This window comes from Trichogramma pretiosum, unplaced genomic scaffold (assembly GCF_000599845.2).
Source record: "Trichogramma pretiosum strain Unisexual culture from Peru unplaced genomic scaffold, Tpre_2.0 scaffold21, whole genome shotgun sequence".
Taxonomy (NCBI): Eukaryota; Metazoa; Arthropoda; class Insecta; order Hymenoptera; family Trichogrammatidae; genus Trichogramma; species Trichogramma pretiosum.
In genome coordinates this window covers 1581870-1602046 of record NW_019640940.1, presented here as the reverse complement: position 1 = coordinate 1602046, position 20177 = coordinate 1581870, and the positions used below count along the sequence as shown (strand labels likewise).

The window sequence follows — 20177 nt, the reverse complement described above, 5'->3', positions numbered from 1 at the left end:
GACTCACGTTTGCTCGCTATGGGCCCCTAGTGTTAGACGAGATATCGGAAAACGGTTGGCCTATACATGAGATACAATTATTAACGTGTATTTGTGTGGATAATAGTGCATTTTTTCGGGGTGTTGAACAGCATTGATTAATGTGTGTCAATATCTTCGTATATACGTTCGAGAGACTTTTTTTTAAAAATAGTTTTAAGAATTTACTTACAATGTGTAACAAAATGTATCTTCGTGTACACGTCATTTCCTAACTCGTGTAAAAAAGAGAATTCAATTTTCTCTCTGCCTTGTCAATCTTTCTTTTATATTTATGTTTAATTAAGGTCAGTGACTCAAATTAGACAAAAACATCTGTATAACTTTCGTGTTGCGACTCGATGTTTTTTATTAGATATTTTTTTTATTGATGATAAAAAACCTAAAAAAACTTGGAGATCAATAGGGTCAAACCCATTTGATTTTTCTCGTTATCTTTATACATACTTATCAATTGTTAATCAAAGTCAAAGAAATACATTATCAATAATTCTTTTCTGTATTTAATTCAATTACATCGAAAATAAACGTCTTGATATTGATAAAAAAAAGAAAAATTTACCTTTTTTGAACCCAATTTTATACCACAATTTAATCGATAGAATATGATTAGAAAACATAAAGGTAAGAATGCAACTTAAATACTGATCTATTTGTCCGTTGATTACTCTATAATTAGATTAAATGGTAAATGTTATCTTTTATTAACAAATTAAATAATTATAAACTTATGATAACTTCAATCAGTCACGTCTTTATTTTAAATTAGACTTGATTATGTAAACTTATAATTTATTAGTACTACGTCCCAAAGCATAGTATAAATAATAATAACAAAACATGATTTATATAGGACTATGTCAATAAGGATACAATAATTACGATACACTTTACACAAAAGTATTTCCATTCTTACGCATGATTAATAGTTGATAATCTATATCCATAAACTTATAAGAATCAGATATTTTTCATACAGCATAATTAGTTAAACAATATTTAAACCCATATATAGAATATAATTTCTGTGGAATATACAATAGTTATCAACACAAATTCAAACACATATATGTTATATAGTAATCTTTACAATAATAAATACACAAATCTGTTGGCGCTTATAAGGTCGAGCATTAATTTCTCTCAATAACTTCTTCTTACACTCATTGATTTCATTTTCGTCATATACATAGCATTTTTTGTAGTAGAATCGTTCTTTCATGCATTTACCAAACATACACGATGCTCCGATGCTGATTGCACTATTGTAGCGATCGGAAATTCATTTACTCACTCTATATTCTACTTTTACATAAACGTAGGGCACATAGGTAAAAATAAAGCTATTTTTCTTTCTTCATGTTAGGATCAACAAAAATATTTAAGCATCGTCAACAGCAAAAAAAATAATAATATAATTATAGAAAAAAAAAAGATTTCTAATAATATTCTTATGCACACGACAGAAACGATGAGTAATAAAAATATATATAAAAACTCAGCTTTCTCTCAGCATCATAAAAACCATTGGTAAAATAACGCTAAAAGGATTGATTTATCTTTCAAAACAAACAATAAACACATCTTTTTATAGTTATATTATAATTTTTACGACTTGGAGTGCTTCGGTTTCTTTCTGAACAGTCCTCCGAACATGTTGTTGCTCTTCTTGTAATCTTTGTCCTTGCCGCGAGAATTGAAGCTGTGCTCGCTTTCGGAGCCGCTCTCGGAGGCGCGTCTGCCGACACTGCCGTCCACCATCGAGATGCTCTGCGGTGAGGGAGAAATGTTCTGCTGCGGTGGCGAGGCCATCGGCGGCGCCACGTACGGCGGCAGCGACGTCGGTCTACCACCTTGGAACGTGGTCATTGGATGCTGGGCCGGTATCGGTCTCGCATTAACTGGAAGATTGCCGTAAGCTGCAAATGGAAAAACGAGTTTTGTCTTCTTTATATCAAGATTACATCGAGATTCGCGAGGCGAGAGCAATTGAGAAAGTGAATTATGCCGTGTGCACAAAAAGACAATTGTATAGCGAAATGCATGAAACACAAAAACAAAAACGAACAACTAACCATTGTCATGTGGATTATTCCAATGAGCAATTTTGTTTGATGGTGGCGGAGCAGTTTGTGGCAATGGGGGTACTATTTCTAGAAAAAAATAAAATGCAACGAAAAACAAAACATGAGTGACGGTGACAAAAAATGATGTGCTTGATAAAAATCATGATACGATTTCTTATATCATGGCGTGATAAAAAGTCATAAAAGAATTGGAACAATCATTTTACTGGCAGTTCGAATACCTTGATGTTGGATGTGATGGAGGGTGGGATTGTGATCGTTATGATGAGGCGATCTATGCCAATTACCGTCATTTAAATACGTCGTGTTCCCATTGAGGTTCATGTTACCGCTGCCCGGCGCGTACGACTGCGGTCGCTGCTGATTTCCATAAAGATCGACATCTGTGGAAACAATCGTCGCGCAGACACCAACCATCGTGAGATAAAAATTTTATACACAAATACAAATACAATGCGATAAACAATCACAGATGAAAAATGCTTAAAAATCCGAAAATTACGCACCACTGATTCGTCTGATCGGCATGTTGTCAAAGCTCGGAGATCTAGCCGGGATCGGCGGCGGGGCGGCCCTCGGTGGAATCGGTGGCTTGTCCACCGGATGATTCACGTAGTGACTCTCCTGCTGGATGTGTTGCTGCCTCGCTTGAGGCGACATGCGGGTCTGATGCTGCTGCTGCAGGTACATCTGCAGGAACTCTTTTTGCGTCTGGCTGTCGGTGGATTGCAGCTGCTGCTGCGCTGGCGATCTCGCACCGACGGGACTGGCCTCGAGGCGCTTCTTGTTCTGCATCTGCTTCTGCTGCAACTGCTGCTGATGAAGTTGCTGCTGTTGTTGCTGTTGTTGCAGCGGCGAATGATGCATCTGCATCTGTTGATTGTCGTTTTGCGGCTTGTTCGGGGTGGTGACGACGACGTCTCGCCTGATGACGGAATTCTTGCGCTCCATCTCGGGCGTCGAGGCGTGCGAGCTGCCGGTCGACAGCGCGTCCTCCGGGTGCTCGCGGCTCGCCAGTGACGACTGCTGATTGGCATTGAAGTTGTCCTTCTGGGAGTCGTCGTAGCTCATCAGCTGCAGACTCGGCGGCAGCTTGGCGTGGAACGATATCTTGTTCACCCAGTCCTCCATGTCCTGCTTGCTCGAGGTGAGGAAGAGGAACTCCGAGCCGTCGGTGCACCTCAGCCGGAAGACGTTCTTGCGCTTGGTGTAGTCCTCGGCGCGCTCGCACGTGGCGTTGAAGATGTTGATGGGCGCGGTGGCGGCCTTGCTCGCCTGGAAGTCCTCGATGTCCTTGAAGAAGCAGAGCAGCTGGCCGCACAGCACCGTGTAGTAGGGCTTCCAGGAGCGCACCGCGGCCTTCTTGCCGCCGCTCTGCAGCTCGTGCTTGCGCTCGAGCACGCCCTGGATCTCGACGGGCGGCAGCGAGTCCACGTTCTCGATGCGCTGATGCTTGCGGAAGCTCTGGGTGCGCCGGCGCGTCGTGAAGCTCGGCGTTCTCTTTGGTTTCTTCGTGTCGACCTTCATGCTCTCGGCGCGCTTGATGTTGTCGGCGGCACCGCCGCTGCGACGCAGCCGGTCGCTCAGCATGTGGCTGAGGCTGAGGCTGCCGTAGCCGGACTTGCCGCTGGCCGGCTGCGCGTTGTTCTGCGCCGCCACGAGGTGGTCATTGTTGTTGTTCTTGTTGGGCGATCGATTGTTGACGTTGCCGACGCCGCTGCTGTTCATGTCGTTGCGCTCGTCGTAGTTGCCGTTCATCTCGTCGCGCGAGCTCGCGTGGCGATGCGGACCCTCGACGTAACGCTGCCGGTCCTCCTCGCGCTTCCGCTCCTCGGTGATGCGCTGCACCTCCTTGCGCTTGCGCTCCTCCAGCCGCTGGCGCTCGACGCGCTCCTTCTCGGCTTGGCGGGCAGCGAGCTCGGCCTCTTGCTGTTTGAGGAACGCCTTCTCCAGTAGGGTGATGCGCTTGAGCGCATTGAAGCGCTCCTCCTGCGCCTCCACCGTCTTCTCGAAGTCCTGATGCTTCATGATCAGTTCCTCGACCTGGGGGATGGAGTCGCCGAGTTGCTCGTCGCGCAGCATGGGCTCGCGGCTGGCGAGCCAGTTCTCCAGCACCTCGGCGTCCCTCTTGAATGTCTGCGTGTCGAGATTCTGCTCGTAAATGATCTTGCGCTTCTGCCAGGTCTCCTCCAGCACTCCGCTTCTCTGGCGGAGTATCGAGAGCTTCTCTTGGATCTCCTTGCCCAGGAAGTGGCCCTGCTGAACGAGCTTCTGGCCGTCCTCGTAGAATTTGCTGAAAGCGTCGTCGTGCGTGTCGATCTCGGCCCTGTACTCGTTGTGACGCGATATCAGCGCCTCGGCGCCGGCCACGTCGCGCGCCAGCTCGGGCGCCGTCACCTTGGCCAGCATCTCGTTGATCCAAGAGATAAGGTCGCGATACTCGTCGAAGTAGGCCTGCAGCTGCTCAGCCTGCTCGAGCTTGCTCTTGCGCTGAGCAGCCTTTTCCAGCAGCTCGTTCCAGGCCTCGTCGACCTGCTCGTGTTTGACGGCGATGTGCTCCGTCGCGTCGGGGAAAAGACCCGCCAGTCGCGAGGCTTCCTCCAGCACCGACTCGACCTGCTCTTTAACGGCCTTGAGATCGGTGTCGAGACCTTGATGCTTGCGCACGAGCGCCTTGATCGTTTCCAGGTCGTGCGCGTACTCGTGATCGCTGCCCAAGCTGGCCTCCTTCTCCTGGATCCACGAGATCGTCTCGTCGGCGGTACGGTCGAAGGTGTGTACTTGCTTGGCGCCCGCCAGAGCCTCCTGCCTGGCGTGTGCCAGCTCCTTCAGATCCTCCCACTGCTGCTTGGTCTCGTCGATCTTCTGATGTATCTTGCCGCTCTCGGGATTCTTCTCCTCGATCAGCTTCTGGCCGGCCTCGATGATGCCGGTCATGCGGTTCTCGCTGCTTATCAGGCTCGACATGAAATTGTCGAACATCTGAATGAGTAGCTCGACGTGCTCGACGTCCGCCCCGTAATCCTCGGACGCCGCGATCGTCGTCTGATCCAAGATCCACTCGATCACTTGGTCGGCTTGCATGATGAATCTGTGATACTTTTCGCTCTCCAGCAGTCTCTGCGATCTCTTCTCCTTCAAGTTCTGCAGGTCTTCGTACTTGTGCTCGATCTCTGACATTTTGTAGGCGATGTTTTTGCTGTCGAAGTGATGCCTCTCGACCAATCCCTTCGACAATTTTTTCAGATTCTCAACGGTGCCGGTGAAACCGCAAAGATCGCGCTCGACACCCTCGAGTTTTTTGAACAACGACTGCACCGAGTCCTCGTCCTTGCCGTAATCGGACGAATTGAGGAGTGGCTGCTTCTCTTTGATCCATTGCTCGGCTTCCGAAGCTTCGGCATAAAACATCTGGGACTCGACCGCATCCAAAAGTCGCAGCTTTCGAATGCTTGCCAAATCTCGTAGATGCAGCAGCTTCTCTTGCAGCTCTCTCGACAGGGCGTCGATCTTTTCCGAGGCGAAGTGGCCGCTACGAACCATAGCGGTGGCTCGGCTGGCCAGCGACGACACCACGGGCTCGCGAGATATGAGCTCGGCCTCCAGGGCGTGATGTTTCTTCTGGAGCCTCTGCACGGTGGTCAGCGAGCTACCGAGATCCTTGCTGGCCGCCAGGATCTCCTTTTCCGACAGCCAGTGAAGCTCGTCCTCGACGTCGCGCGCGAACTGGTGCAGCAGCTTGGCATCCTCCAGATTGTCGCGGCGTATCTGTATGGGCTCCTGCAGGCCGTGATATCTGGCTATGGTCGCGTCCGCGCGCTCCTTGATCTCGTCGCGCATGAAGTGCTGCTGTCGCTGGAACGTGGCCGCGGTCTCCTTGATGGATTCGCAGGCCTCGTTGTGGCTCATGACGTCGTTCTCCAGATTCGTGTGCCGCTTGAGCAGATGCGCCACCGTCGACAGATCCTTGCCGTGATCCTCCGACTGCAGCTGCGTCTCGATCTCGTCGATCCAGGCCTCGAACTCGTCGAGCGTGCGGCTGAACAGCAGCGCCTGGTAGGCGTCGTCGAGCCGAGTCTTCTTGAGCTTGCTGGTCTCCTGTAGCAGCTCCCACTCGGCTTCGAGCTCGTCGAGGCGAGCCTGTATCTCCTTGGACGCGTAGTGATTGCCCGCGACCAGGGCCTCGCCCTCGCTCGTCACCGCGGACACTCGGCCCTTGTTGGCCGACAGCTCGCTCTCGAAGGCCGCGTGCTTCTGGATCTTGCTCTGCAGATTGGTCGCGTCGCGGTAGTTCTCGTCGCTGGCCACCTGCTGCTTCTCGTGCAGCCAGCCCTCGACCTCGAGCACGTTGCGCAAGAACTGATGCAGACGACGGCTCTCGGCGAGCATGGCGCCTCGGCTCTCGATGCTGCTCTTGAGCTTGTTGCGACGCGAGCACACCGCAGCGAGGCGCGACTCGATGCTGGCCGCGTCCGAGTGGCCCTCGGACAGCACGACCCGGGCGAACTTCTCCAGCTCGTCGATGCGCGACAATTGCGGTATCAGCATCTTCTCGAAGTCCTCGTGCTTGCGCATGAGCTTCTCGACGCTCGACAGCGACTCGCCGAGGTCGTCGTTGTTCAGGAACGCCTCCTTCGACGCCAGCCAGCCGTCGGCCTGATTGGCCTGCTCGCGGAACAGCTGTAGCTGATGCGCCTGATTGAGTTTCTGCTTGCGATTGTACCAAGCGTCATTGAGCTGCTGCTGCAGCTTCTGCAAGTGATTCAGATTCTCCTGAATATTTTCACCCAGCGGTATCAGCTGCTTGCCGTGCTCCTCCAGAGCGCGAATGGTCTTTTGCCGGCCGTCGATCTCGGCCTTGCGCTCTTGATGGAGCTCGAGCAGTGCCTCGGCCTCGGATATGGTGGCCGGCGCTTCCACCTCGTTCATGCGTTTGATCGTCTCGGTTACCCAGCTCTCGAGCTCGCGCAACTCGTTGCGGAATTTGTGCAGCTCGAGAGCCTGGTTCAAGCTCGTGCGACGCTCGGTCGTCAGACGCTGCAGCTCGTTCCAATTGGCATCGAGCTCCGACAGCATGGCGTTGATCTGAGCAGCGCTCTCCGGATACTTGTGCGACAGCTCGCGAGCTTCCGCGTGATGTTGTTGCAATTTCTCTTCGATAGCCGTCATATCGCGTTCCATGGTTTCTTGCTTTCGCACGAGTTGCTCGACGCCCGCGAGATCTTTGCCGACGTCGTTGGTGTTCATAATCATGGATTTTTCGACGACGCGTTGATTGGTGTCGTCGATATCGCGATTGAACAGATGTATCTCCAAAGCACCTCCCAAGGTTTCTCTGTAAGCTCCCAATGCACCCTGCAGACCTAACCACTTCTTGTTAAACTCGTCTCTTCTCTGCTGAATGGCTTTCGTTTCTTTGTCTTTTTCCTGCTTTATCAATTTATCGGCGAGCTGATTGATTTTATTGATGCGCTCCTCGTCCACCCTCATGTCGCTGTCTACGTCGTCGAGTTTTCTTTGAAGACTCAGGCAATGCTCGTAATCTTTGCCGACTTCGCCAGCTTGTACCATCATCTCTTTGTCGCGTATCCAAGCCTCGATCTTTTCTACTTGACTGTTGAATTCCAAGATGTCTTGAGCTTCCTCGAGGCCTCGGCCACGGTTTTCGGAATCTTCGAGCAGTTTTGTCCACGAAGACATTAAGTGATCGAGCTGTTGGCGAATTTCGTCGCTGAGCGAGTGTTTTTTCGCCAGTAAGATTTCGCCCTTGGTATTGATATCTATTATTCTGCTCTGATTGGCAGTCAATTCAGCTTGGAACGCTTGATGTTTTTGCAATTTTTTGATTTTGTCATCTAAACTCGGCCCTTGTCCCTTAGAAGCCTCGGCTTCCAGTTTCTTTTGACGCTCACCGATCCAGCTTTCAGCTTCCGCTACGTCTCTGGTGAACTGCGCGTGCAGCAAGCTCGCCTCCAAGCGCGTCTTTCTCGCGTCGCACAAGTCACGAATTACGTCTCGTCTCTGAACCACTTCGTTCAATCGGCGAGCTATGGTGCGCGATTCGAAGTGGTGTTGGGCGAGCAACTTGTTGCCGTGTTCTTGCAGAGCCGCCAACTTGTCTTCTTGCGTGAGCAAGAGTTTCTCGAATTCGCTGTGTTTCTTTACTTGAGCGTCGACTTCCTCGACCGAGACGCCAAAATTGTCATTACTAAGGGCAGCTTCTTGCGTCGATGACAAATTGTCAAGCTGCTTGGCATCGCGTAAAAAGAAGTGCAAATCGATCAGTTGATCCAGATAAATTTTTTTCTGTTGCCAGGCCGTGTGCAATTTTTGGCGTTCGTTCAAAAGTTGAGTGCATTTTTCTTCAACCTCCTGTATATTCGGTTTTGAAAACTTTATGAGTAAAAAATTTTTTTTTCAAAATCTCTAATTTATTAAAATACTTACACTAGCAGCATAGTGTCCAGTTTGTACCATTGCTTCTCCGAGATCCATAACTGAACTGAAGGTATCCTCTCTAGCTTCTATTTCTCCTTTCAAAGCGTCATGTTCGGCTTTGAGAATTTGAGCACTGGCAGCATCACGTACATTGTCTTGCGTCGACATGGTAGCGCACAATCCCGAAATCCAGTTAGTTAAGTCTCGTGCCTACAAAAGATAAAAAATAATCATACAATGTAAAAAAAATCGTCAAGGATCGTAAAAGAAAAAGAAATGGATATTGGCATACCTGAGCGAGGAATCTCTGCAAGTCGCAACTGGCTTGCAGTTGATCTCTGCGATGAGCCGATCTTTCTCTCAGCTCCTCCCAATTTGCCAAGACGATCTTTTGCTGACGCTCGATGTGAGCCGCATTATTTCCCGGATACAAAACCTGCAGTCTAGCGGAGTCCTCGACGAGTACTTGCAATTGCGCCTCGAGCGCTACCAAGTCGTTTTCGAAGCCCTCGTGGCGTCGGATCAAGGCCAGGACCGAATTCAAATCGCGACCGAGCTCCTCGGGTAGAGCGGCTTTTTTCTCTTGGATGCGCGACAGAGCCTCGGCTACGTCGCGATGGAAACGGTGAATCTCACCGGCAGCTTGAAGACGTTGCTCGCGATTGCGCACGAGCTTCAGAAGGTGCTGCCAGGACTCGCTGTCAAGACGTAGAATTTTTTTATTAATTCAAGTTTTGTGATCAATCAAATTTGCTGAAGCAACGAACTGACTGATTGATGAAAATTTCGCAAACAAAACCATTATAGTAGCAATAACAATAATAATAATCATGATAATAATAATAATAAAGAAAATGCGTGACAGCTTGATGAATCGAGAAAAATTGTTAGATTTGGTTGCATTAAAATAAATGTTAATGCGATGTTCAAAGCCTCAAAGAAATCGTAAACACCCAGGAGACTTACCAAATTAATTTATGTCTAAGATTCACCTGGAGCACCGGATCATCCTCGTCATTTCTATATTTGCATTTTATTACGCAAAAAAATGTTGTTAGTTTAAACCCACTACAACCTCTATTCCTTAGAAACTAAATTACGAAGACCCATGCACATCAAAGTTCGTGTAAAATAAATCTCAATTTTAAAAGAGAGAAAAAAACCATTCCAAACACCAGAAAAGAATGAAAAAAAATCGAAAAAACGCACACTGCCAAGAAATGAAAGCCAACCGATCTTGAAACTCACCCAAGTTGTTCTTGTCTCTTTTCGATGTCCTGAATGTAAGGACTCTCGTTGGCGATGAGCTTTTTAGCCAGCACCTGGCACTGATTGAATCTCTCCGAACCAGCCTCGATTCTGTGCTTGAAATCGTTGAACTTGGCCTGCAGCAAGAGCAGATGCTCGTAATCCTGGCCGTAGTCCTCCGAGGCGGCGGTCTGCTCCTGCTCCTTGATCCATTGCTCGAGTTCGCGACTCTCGAGGAAGTACTCGTGCCTATACATGCTCTCCATGAGCCGCTGCTGCCTGAGCACGGCGAGTCGCTGCAGAGCACGCACCTGTTGGGCTATGGCCTGTTGCTTGTTGGCAATGGACTTGGAGTCTGGATGCTTCGAATTGATCATCGAGGCGGCGGTGTTGCCCATCTCCGTGACGATGCCGTTGTAGGTGTCTATTTCGAGCTCCAACGCCTGCAAAATCGTGGAAAATTGGTACATTCTGGTCAAGGTCGCTCTTGCAAAGCATCGCGAATTGCATAATAAATCTCGCGGGTTACGATCGCAGTCTGAACTTGAAGTTATAAATATTCGCACTATAATACACTCACTTTGTGTTTGGTGAGCAGCTTCGTGGCGGCGTCACGATCGCGCCCGTAATCCGTCGAATTGAGCATGTCGTTCTTCTCGACTAACCAGCTTTCGACTTCACCGGCTTCGAAGAAGAATTCTTGGGCTCGGAGTGACAAGTCCAGTGCGTGACTGCGCTCCGTACATTTGTTGTGTAAATCTTTCCATTCTGCTTCTAGTGTGTTACACAGTTCAAGTATCTAGGAACAGATTATACAAAATTAGTTCGATCTCCAAGCATGAAAAATAGTAACAACAATTATCAGAAGCTATTATGAAAGTTACTCCAGTTGTTCTGGTGCTAGTGTAATAAAAATGCAACAAGTGAAATGCCATTCTCTGAAATTAAATGATTAAATAATTTTGAACACAAAATAAAGCTAAAAACAGTGTAAAATGTGAACGAATACAAATTTTTAATTCAGAAACACTGCACGATGTGAAGAAACAATTTTCATAAAATAAAACACACAACAATAACACGCGACATGGTTTTCATCGATCCTTACCTCGGACCAACCAACAGATGAATAAGTGGCCCAACTGTACAATGAAATTCATACAACTAGTCAAACGTTGAAATATTTTGAACGAATTTTATTCGCGTAAAAATGTATCATTTGTTACTTGAGCAATTTTTCGTTCGAGTAGATTATTGAAAATAAACTGTACCTGTTTCTGTTCTGGATGAGATTGATCGATGAGAGTCTGACCAAAAGCTAAAGTTTTCATGATCATCGGTTCGTGACCTTGAACTTCAGCCTCGAATTTCTTGTGTTTTTTGTACAGGGACTGAGTTTGATGAAGATTTTGTCCCATCGCTGTCGACGTCGCTTGCGGTAAATGGTCGTTTATCCATTGACGTTCGGCATCAAGTTCGAATCCAAATTTGTGGAATCTCAAACTCTCCTCCAGAGCTTCGCGCCTGCGTTTGGCTGGCTCCTTCAAACCTTGGAACTTCTTTTGCGTCTCTTGGCTGGTTTTTAAAATATTCGGGGCATCGAAATGGCCTTCGTGGGCCATTTCTTGACCCATCGACACGAGGTCGTTGACTTTCTGTTCCCATTGGTTTAACTTTGTCTCGAGCATTTGATGTTTTTTCAGCAGATCTTTGCAACTCCTCAAATCTTTGCCAACTTGTTTGCTAGCTAACGAAACGTCGATTTCTTCCAGATCTTGACGAGCGTCATCAATGATACGATTGTAACCGTGCTGAGCAGCGGCCTGTCGTAGACGTCTGCCTTTTTCCATCGATATTGCGACTAATTGAGCCCACTGCTCATTCAAATCTTTCAAAATATTTCCAACATCTTCCAAGCTGCAAGTAATATATTCGATTATAGAATTACAATTTATACGCGAATTCGAAACTTAAAATCCGTCGATACATACCGATAGTTTTTTCCGGAAATCAAATCTTTTCCATCGTTGTTAACCGCCCTCAATTGACCCTCGTTAGCTCTCAGCTCTCTTTCAAAAGCGTCGTGGTTTTGAAGCTTTCTCTCCAAGTTGTTCAGATCTCTGTAAGTCTCGTCAGATGCAGTTTTCATTTTATCGCTCAGCCAGTCTTTCAGATCATCGCATTTGGCGCAGAATTGCTGATACTGTTCGGAAGCCTTCAACGCAGCCTCTCTTCGTTTGGCTGCTTTCTTGACATTGGCTCTACGCGCCAGAACTTGATTGCGTTTCTCATTGATACTGTGGAAAAAAGTTTCATTTGAAATTACTATGTCAAAGAATGCATCGTTGAGCGTCAATAATTACACTCACTTCTGTTTGTCATAATGATCTTGAGCTATCAGTTTATCCGCAACGTCGCTGAAAGTTTTCAGTCTGTCGTCCTGCGCCTGAAGAGTATTGTCGAATTTCTCGTGCTGCTTCAGCAACGCCTCGACGTCGTCCAGGGACTCGCCCAAATCGTCGAATTCGAGGAAAGTAGCGTGTGAACTTGTCGTGGCATCGATCTGATCCGCTTCGCGATTGAACTGTTGCAATTCCAAGCACTGCTCGAGCCAGGCCTCCTTGCCTAGCCATTCGGATTTCAGTTTATCGTACAAACCGTGCAGTTTGTCGTAACGTTCCTTGACCTCGTTGTTATTTGCATTGCGAATGAGCAATTGTCCTCCCAAAGCTTCGACTTCGCGGAATCTGTAAAAAAAATCAAGAACAAAGTCAGAGCTATGCTAAGACAAATTAAGTTGGTTTCGTCGAAAAAAAAGTCGTAAAACTCACTCGTCCTCTTTGGTTTTGATCTCGTCGCCAAGCTCGACGTGCTGCTTTATTAATTTCCTGGCCGTGGCTATATCTCTGACGGGTTCCACGACCGCCATCACCTCGAGCGTGTCGTTGGCCCAACCGATTAGATTCTTCGTGCTGTTCATGAAGATCTGCTGGCCGACCGCGTCCTCCAGTCGGCTTCGCCTCTCCATGGCTTTGCGCTGGACCTTGTCCCAAAGGTCGCGTATCTCGTTCTGTCGCGCGTTCACGTTGGCCAGCTCGTTCGGATACGTGCTCTTGACGCTGTTTGCGAGCAGATTGACCTTGCGCACCTTCTCCTCGACCGGGGCCAGCTCACGCTCGAGATTTTGATGCCTCCTCTGGAGGGCCTGGACCGTCTTCAGGTCCGGCCCCAGTTCCGCCGTGTCGAGCTGCGTTATCTTTTCCAGCATCCAGTCGTGCGCCTCGTCGCAGGTGCGATTGAACAGCTCGACGCTGGAGGCGCCCTCCAGGCTCTTCTCCTTCTGGGCCTTCAGCCAGTTCAGGTGCTCCCATTGCTGGTGTATGTGTTTCTGTCGGGCTCGGACCTTGTCCAATTGGCTGTGTCCCTGCTGGATGAAGTCGTCGACCGACGCGTCGATCGCCTCGATCCTCTTGCCGGAAGCCGACAGATCGGTGAGGAATTTCTCGTACTTCCTCCTGGCCGCCTCGACGTTGTCCTTCGAGTCGTCGGTCTTCAGCATCTTTTCACGGTCCTTGATCCACTTCTCGAAGTCGTCGCACTCGCGATAAAATCCATAGAGCCTGATCGCGTCCTCCAGGAGGGCGTGTCGGCGGGTCGCCAACTCCTGCAGCTGTCCGTAGGTGTCGTTGATGGCCTTCATGCGTTTCTCCAGATTCTCGCTGTCGCTCGGGCAGGGTCTCTTGGCGGGCTTCACGGCCGACCTGACCGATTTGACACGGCGCACTGGCACGACCTGTCTCACCATTCGCGTCCTCTTGACTCGCTGCGTGACCTGCACACGCTCGGGTTTGCGGACTTGAACCTGAATGACTTTGGGCTCGATCTCGCGCACGTACGTCGCGGGTACGAAGCCATCGGTGCCGTCGGACTTTCTCACGCTCCACCAGTCCGGATTGGTCTTGTTGAGCAGCAGCATGATCTCGCCCTTGGTCATGATCATGCCCTGGCCGCTGAACGGATAGAGACTACGCACCTGGGGCACCAGTCTCTCCTCCAGCACTATCTTTGGCTCGATGCGTTCGACCGTCTCGTCCACCCACTCGTCCTGGGGCACGAGTCGCACCTCCTGCGTCCAGTCCTCTTGCTCGACTTCGGCCACCGGCTCGACCTGGGCCTTGTTCTCGAACAGGTCCACCTGCAGCGCGGACACTCCGGCTGCCTTCAATCGCTCGGCTTGGGCGTTGAGCGACTGCAGATCGCCGCGATAGGCGTTGAGCTCGCCCTCGAGGTCCTTGTGTCGCTGTAGCAGAGCCTGGGCCGACGGCTCGTCGACCCCGTAGTCCTCGGAAGCGACGAGAGCCATCTTCTCCTTCATCCACGAGTCGGCCTCGTTGGCGTCGGCGCAGAACTGCAGAGCCTCGCCGGCCTCTTCCAGCTGCTTCTTCCTCAGAGCCAGCAACTCCTCGAGGACTCGCCAGTGCTCCTGCAGCGATTCCAGTCTGTTCTCGATCTCCAGAGAGGACGGATGCTGCTCCGTGACGAGCCTCTTGCCGGCCTGGCACAGCTGCTCGGACTTGGGCCGGCGCGTTTTGGCCTCGTCCTCGAGCGCCTTGTGTTTCTGCTGCAGCGATATGAGAGCACGAAGATCTTTGGCCAGTATACCGGCGCGACAGATTCGCTGACGGTCGACCAGCCACGACTCCTCGTCCTCGTGATCCTGCAAAAACTGGAAGAAGTTCCTGGCGTCCTCCAGCCTGGCCTTGCGCTCCTTGCTGTACTCGCCGAGCTGTCCGTAGGCCTCGTTCAGCTGCGTCAGCTTGACGTCCAACAGCTGCGACTCCTTGACGAGGATCGGATGCTGCGGACTCGTGGTCGGCGTCAGGTCCGCCTGGGTCTTGACCTGGGCCTGCACCTGGGTCGCCTGCCTCGACAGTCTCCTCTGGCTCTCGCCCAGCGCGGTGACCTGCAGCTCCTGCAGACTGTGCCTCTGCAGCAGATCCTCGACGCCCAGCAGATGGGGTCCGACCTCGGTGCTCTGGAAGCAGAGCTGCAGCTCCTTGACGGTGTCGAGATTGGCCTCGATCTCGCGCATCAGACTGAGCAGCGCGCTCAGCGCCGCCAGATTGATCTTGTGCCGGTCGAGCAGCGCGATGAGATCGGTCCAGTTCTGCAGCACCTGCTGCTCGCGCTGCTTCACGCGCTCGGCGCCGTGGTACCGCTCGCGCACCAGCTCCTCGGACATGTTGGACAGATCGTGGAAGCGCTCCTCGCGCGCGAGAATGTCGGCACTTATGGCCTCGTGCTTCTTGACGGTGGCGTCGACCTGCGCCAAATTGCTGCCGTATCTCGGGTCCTTGAGCACCTGTATCATCTCCTTCAAGTAGCCCTCGCGCAGCACGCTCTTGCGCTCGAACTTGTAGTTGAGCTGCTCGAGGCGCTCCTGGCGCAGCAGCTCGCCTCGAAGCGCGACCTCGCGCCTGTGCTCGCAGCGCTCGAGCTCGATCCACTTGCGCTCGATGTCGTTCACCAGCTGGCCCTCCTGCGGCACGAAGGCCGGCTGATTCAGGGACTTGAGGCGCGTGTTGATCTGGAAGTAGAGCGCCTCGATCTCCGAGCGCTCCTTGTACTTGGGCGGCTTCTCCACCGTGCGATACTGCTTGAAGGCCAGCAGCTCGCGCTGTATGCCCTCCAGCGAGTTCGGAAAGTTGCGATCCTCCAGCACGGCGATCTTGTGCTTGATCCACTCGAGCAGCTCGCCGACGAGCTTGCCGTAGTGGATCTTGGCCTTGTCCGCGTCCATCATCTGACCGACGATCTGGAAAAACAAAAACATTTCGATACCACCGTTATATAGTCATTGCCGAACCGCGACAGCATTTATAAACTCGATGCCGATCACTCACATTGGCTATGCGCTTGCCGCTCTTTATCTCGTTCTTCATGCGGGCGAACGTGTGATAGTAGGACGCGACGTAGGTCATGATGGACTTCTCGTCGGGCCGCTGCGTGTCGACGTCCTCGGCGTCGAGCAGCCGCGGTATGCCCAGCTCCGAGTTCGCCACGTCGAACGCATAATTCAGATTGTCGATGTGCTTGGTCTGCTGAAGATCCGACCACTTGATGAGGTCCGGCCGATGGGCGTGGATCAGCGCGTTGAAACCCAGACCGCTTCGCCATGATCCTGTTGTCACGAGAGAAAAAAAAAATCATTCACTTTGTAATATTTGTCATCGTTATTATTATGTGTTTGTGTGTATTCAAGTGCACCCGGCTCTCGATCGTCGAAGCGTGAAACGAAAAATATTTACACGAGTTCGCAGAAGTGTCAACGCCAATAATAATAATGAAAATAATAATGATCGTTCGATGATTAATTCACTTTTTTAGCGCTCGCGCGAGCGAGGCTATAACTATAGGCGCGACGTCGTTTCCTTGAAACAATATTCGAGCATATGATATACGAGTGCGCGCGCGCGTGCACGCTTGCACATTCGTGTATAGTCTAGAGTAGTAGTCAAAAGCTCATTGAAAACAAAACACTTGTGTGTACCAGTGTTGTAGTAGCAGCAGCCGCACTCGACTACTTATATACATTCGCAATAAATTATACTCTCTCTCTCCGTCTCTCTTGACCTTTTTTTTAGCGCCTCTAGTACTATTCCGCTCAATAATAGACGCGTTTATGTATTTTACGCATTGCTCTCGAGTCACAGCATGCGGCTGAATATATATATACAGGCAGCTCTTGCTACAGCGCGCCAAATTGAAAAGAACACAATAAAAATATAATGTACATTTACCTGTAAAGTCTTGAATATTGACCGCGGGATAGCCGGTGGTCTTGCGCTGGCACCATAACAGAAGGGCGTCTTTGGCCGACTTTTTCTCGCTGCTCTCGTTCTCCTCGTCGACGTCGATCTCGATCTCCTGTATTTGAAAGCGCAGAATGATGGTCCAAATGAGGCCGAGTATGAGGCGCGGATTGCCGTCGACGATGTCTTCCGCGCCGATGCTCTCCAGCCGTACCTGCAGCGCGCACATTATACGATATAACGGTTTGCGTTGTATAAAATGTAAAATGTATATTAAACATTATATGTGTATAGCGCTCGCTCGCGCGCTTCATTTCAATCGTGCAGCAGCTCGCCGCACACACACGTACAGCACGAAACGATATATAAATCATCGTCGTGCAGCTCGCTAATTGATGATAAAAGGCGCGCGCGCGCGAGCGAGCTTTGATAATAGCCAGAAATTGCGCGCGATAAAATTTAATTGCCGCGCTCCTCTCCTCCTCGTGTATAAACGGAGCAGCTCCGTACCGGGTCCAGCCCTGCTGCTGCTGTTTTCTCCAATACGATGATGACTCAGCTCGCGTGGATATTGCGCATACAAATACGTACGTACGTAATTGACAATGCACTTGTTAAACTTGCAGCGCATCGTTCGCCGATCATCGATCGCACACATGTGTATACGGTTGAATTTACAATATAAGCGGAGCGAGGAGAGATCGTTTGTGGTTTTGCTCCGTGGCCTTGTACTTCATTGATATCGTTGATCGTACGATATGTACACATTTTGTTTTATGTACACACGACGATGAATTTGCTTGCAAATAAAAGAAGATTCCACCGCGACGCGCGCGTTTACTTTTTTATGCGCGATCTATATGCACGCGGCAGAGCCGTGCTATCTATAATCCATCTCGCTCTCTCGGCTTCTTACCTTGGTATGAAGGAATGCCAGCGATTTGTTGACATTCTCGATCTTGTGCACGCGCATCCGGCCATTGTTCGGCTTGGCCAATCTCTCACCCGATATGATTTCCAGCAGTTTCAATAATTTCTTGCCGTCCGCCAGATCGACGAACAGATCCTCCACTTCCATTCGTGCCTGTTTTTTAGAGACAAATAATAAATAATAAAGTAAACACGGTATGTGAGATAATGAAATGTAATGGATATGTAATATTGTGATGATTGTTTCGTGTCGTGCGTTAATGCGCGATACCGCGCGCGACGCGTTCGTTCTCGTCGTGCGAGCGGCGTGATTTCTCACGATTTTTTTTTTCTTTATCGAGCATCGATCATGTGTCGCGTTTCTCATCGACGTATCTACACCTTTCCGTCTCACGACAACGACGACGACTACGACGACGACGAGGGGGGGCAAAGACCTGTTTCCGTCTCTTTCTCGGTACGCAATATCGCATAACGCGCCGGATCGAGCGGTCGTGTACATGGGATACGCGCCGCGCCGGTATATATAACGTTATAATACAGTAACACGAGGATGCGTAAGAAAAAAGCCGATTAAATAAGAAAAGAAAAAAAAGAAAAAAGAAGATCGCCACGCACCTTGAGCAGGAAGGAGTTGATCCATTTTGTAAAGGTTTTCTTCTGTATGAGAAGTCGTTCCTCCTGGAGGGACTTGATGCGGCTTTGCTCGAATTTGAGCGCATCCTCCCTCTGCGTCATTCTCCTTTGTATGAGACTGGCCTCCTGGTACTGCTGCTGCTCCCGCTGCGAGGCTGGCTCCGGTGACAGAAATGTCGTCGACGACGCAGGACGACGACGCCACGAGGCGCGATGATGCGGCTGCGGCTGCGGCTGCTGCTGCTCCGGCTCGTCGTAATAGTAATCGTTGCCGATTCCGCGCCCGTGATGATGTAGACTCGACGGCCAAGTGGTGTTGCCGTCGTTGAAGGTGTTGCGATATCGCTGCTGCGGCTGTGGCTGCTGCTGCTCGTAGCTGCTTCTACTACTCGGCGTTGCTGGGCAAAACAATTGATACGACCTTGGGCGAGTCGGCCCAGCGACCGGCTCATACTGTGTTGATGCCTCTTCTGAAAATAAAAGAAACAATCCAGGAGTTAGATCGGTCGTAACGTCGACAAATTGAAATAACAGTATACGTATATATGTTGTAAAATGTATTTTTACAATTACGCCCCCAGCTCTCGGGCGCGCAGGAAGCGCGCTTTTGCACGTACAAACCGCGTGCACCGACATAAATGCAGCGCCGCCGCGGCAAAGTCGCAGGAAAACTTTCTAAGTTTAACTTTCTTCGTACACACACATACAAGAGGGCAAGCGTACCGGTCGACACGCGCCGATTCGAACCCTTTTTCGAATATATATACGCGCCTGCAACAATACCGTTGTGCGAGCTCGTTAAACTTCATCGTTTGCGAGCCAAATATAATAATATGCAGAAACGGAGACGCGGGGATTTACGCGCGAAAAATCATAAGTTGCAAGTAGCAGCGTAATATACGCGTGATAAGAGCGAGCCTCCGAAGAATATAAGAGCAAAGGAAGAAAACGGAGAAGAAGAAGAAGAAGCGAGAAAAGGAGGCGCGGAGTAGAGAAGGAGAAGGAAGAAGGAAGATAAGCCGGAGCGCGCGCGGCAAAGCTAGCCGCGCTGCGCCACGCCCGCGTCGCATCGCTGCGCTCGGCTTGCGCGCGAGCGCGATCGCAAAAAAACGCGACTGCACGCACATTAATACCTCTCGCGCGAAAGAGAGAGAAAGACTTTGCAGCGTATGCCGCGGAGAAGAAGAGAAAATACGATACTCTTCGTATACGACGTATATTTTGTGCATTTACACGCACGGTACGTGTGTGCGCCAGATGCGACGAGCCAAATGCCACTCGCGATTCTTTATATTCTTGTATACCTTTTTTTTCCTATATAGTTATAAAAACAGCTGTTTTTGCCAGGCTTAAATAAAGCATCGCTTTATTATCGTGCATACATATACGCGAAATATTGGGGATAACTTGTATACGCGCACTAGGCGGGAAAAAGGAGTGCACCGCGCTACAGCGCTGCATATACCGATAATACCTAATACCGATCCGTAAGCGTGGACCGTTAAACGCTGTACAACGATATATCGATGATTATTATGTATATATAATACGAGTCTCTGCGCAAGCTTACGGTGCATATACGGTGCAGGCTTCGAGAAATAACAAAAAATTTAAGCTAGAAAGTTCACGGATATTTTTGTTTCGTTCGCGAGACGTAAAATATATATTGCACAGGCAGCGTAACGTTCGTATATGATACTTTCGCTCTAGTATACGAATCGCAAGTTTTTAACTATAGCCAACGATGCGGCGATGATGATGATGATGATGATGATTGTATCGCCAGGTTTTTTTAACGCACGATGCGCCCATGTACTCCGGGTTGTGCACTTGTACGTGCATACGTATGATATACTATATCATTTTTTTTTTTTTTATAACGTTCGAATGCCTAGCCATATTCTGCAGCAGCAGCAGCAGCAGTGGTAGTAGCTCGAACGATCATATAATAATACGCGCTCGCGCACACGAGAATCGCGCGTCGTTG

At 49.7% G+C, this 20177-nt stretch overlaps 1 protein-coding gene across 6 annotated transcripts; it reads right to left on the bottom strand.

Moving 5' to 3' along the window:
• Positions 1–773: 773 nt before the first annotated feature.
• LOC106659877 (spectrin beta chain, non-erythrocytic 1) lies at positions 774–18659 on the bottom strand. 6 transcript variants are annotated; one of them, XM_014382610.2, is made up of 17 exons: positions 18173–18659; positions 17541–17708; positions 16613–16838; positions 15716–15993; positions 12644–15627; positions 12182–12559; positions 11804–12109; positions 11084–11729; positions 10393–10611; positions 9813–10255; positions 9531–9584; positions 8857–9262; positions 8574–8774; positions 2633–8498; positions 2333–2509; positions 2115–2192; positions 774–1958 (listed from the first exon to the last, which is right to left on the bottom strand). In XM_014382610.2, exons 1-17 carry the CDS (start codon positions 18290–18292, stop codon positions 1648–1650), a joined length of 12861 nt encoding a protein of 4286 aa, XP_014238096.1. In that variant the 5' UTR covers positions 18293–18659; the 3' UTR covers positions 774–1647. The 6 variants fall into 6 exon arrangements, with proteins under 6 accessions (XP_014238096.1, XP_023313664.1, XP_014238094.1 ...); XM_023457896.1 differs by having other exon boundaries at positions 2348–2509; positions 18173–18382; XM_014382608.2 differs by having other exon boundaries at positions 2414–2509; positions 18173–18382.
• Between the last annotated feature and the right edge of the window lie 1518 nt (positions 18660–20177).

Excerpts from the sequence above, each read along its gene's own strand:
- LOC106659877 (XM_014382610.2), bottom strand. The coding sequence starts at position 18,292 with ATGACGCAGAGGGAGGATGCGCTCAAATTCGAGCAAAGCCGCATCAAG. Across the intron at positions 12,110-12,181 it reads GATCATTATGACAAACAGAA|TATCAATGAGAAACGCAATC; the intron begins GTGAGTGTAATT and ends TTTTTTCCACAG. Across the intron at positions 10,256-10,392 it reads AGCTGCTCACCAAACACAAA|GCGTTGGAGCTCGAAATAGA; the intron begins GTGAGTGTATTA and ends ACGATTTTGCAG.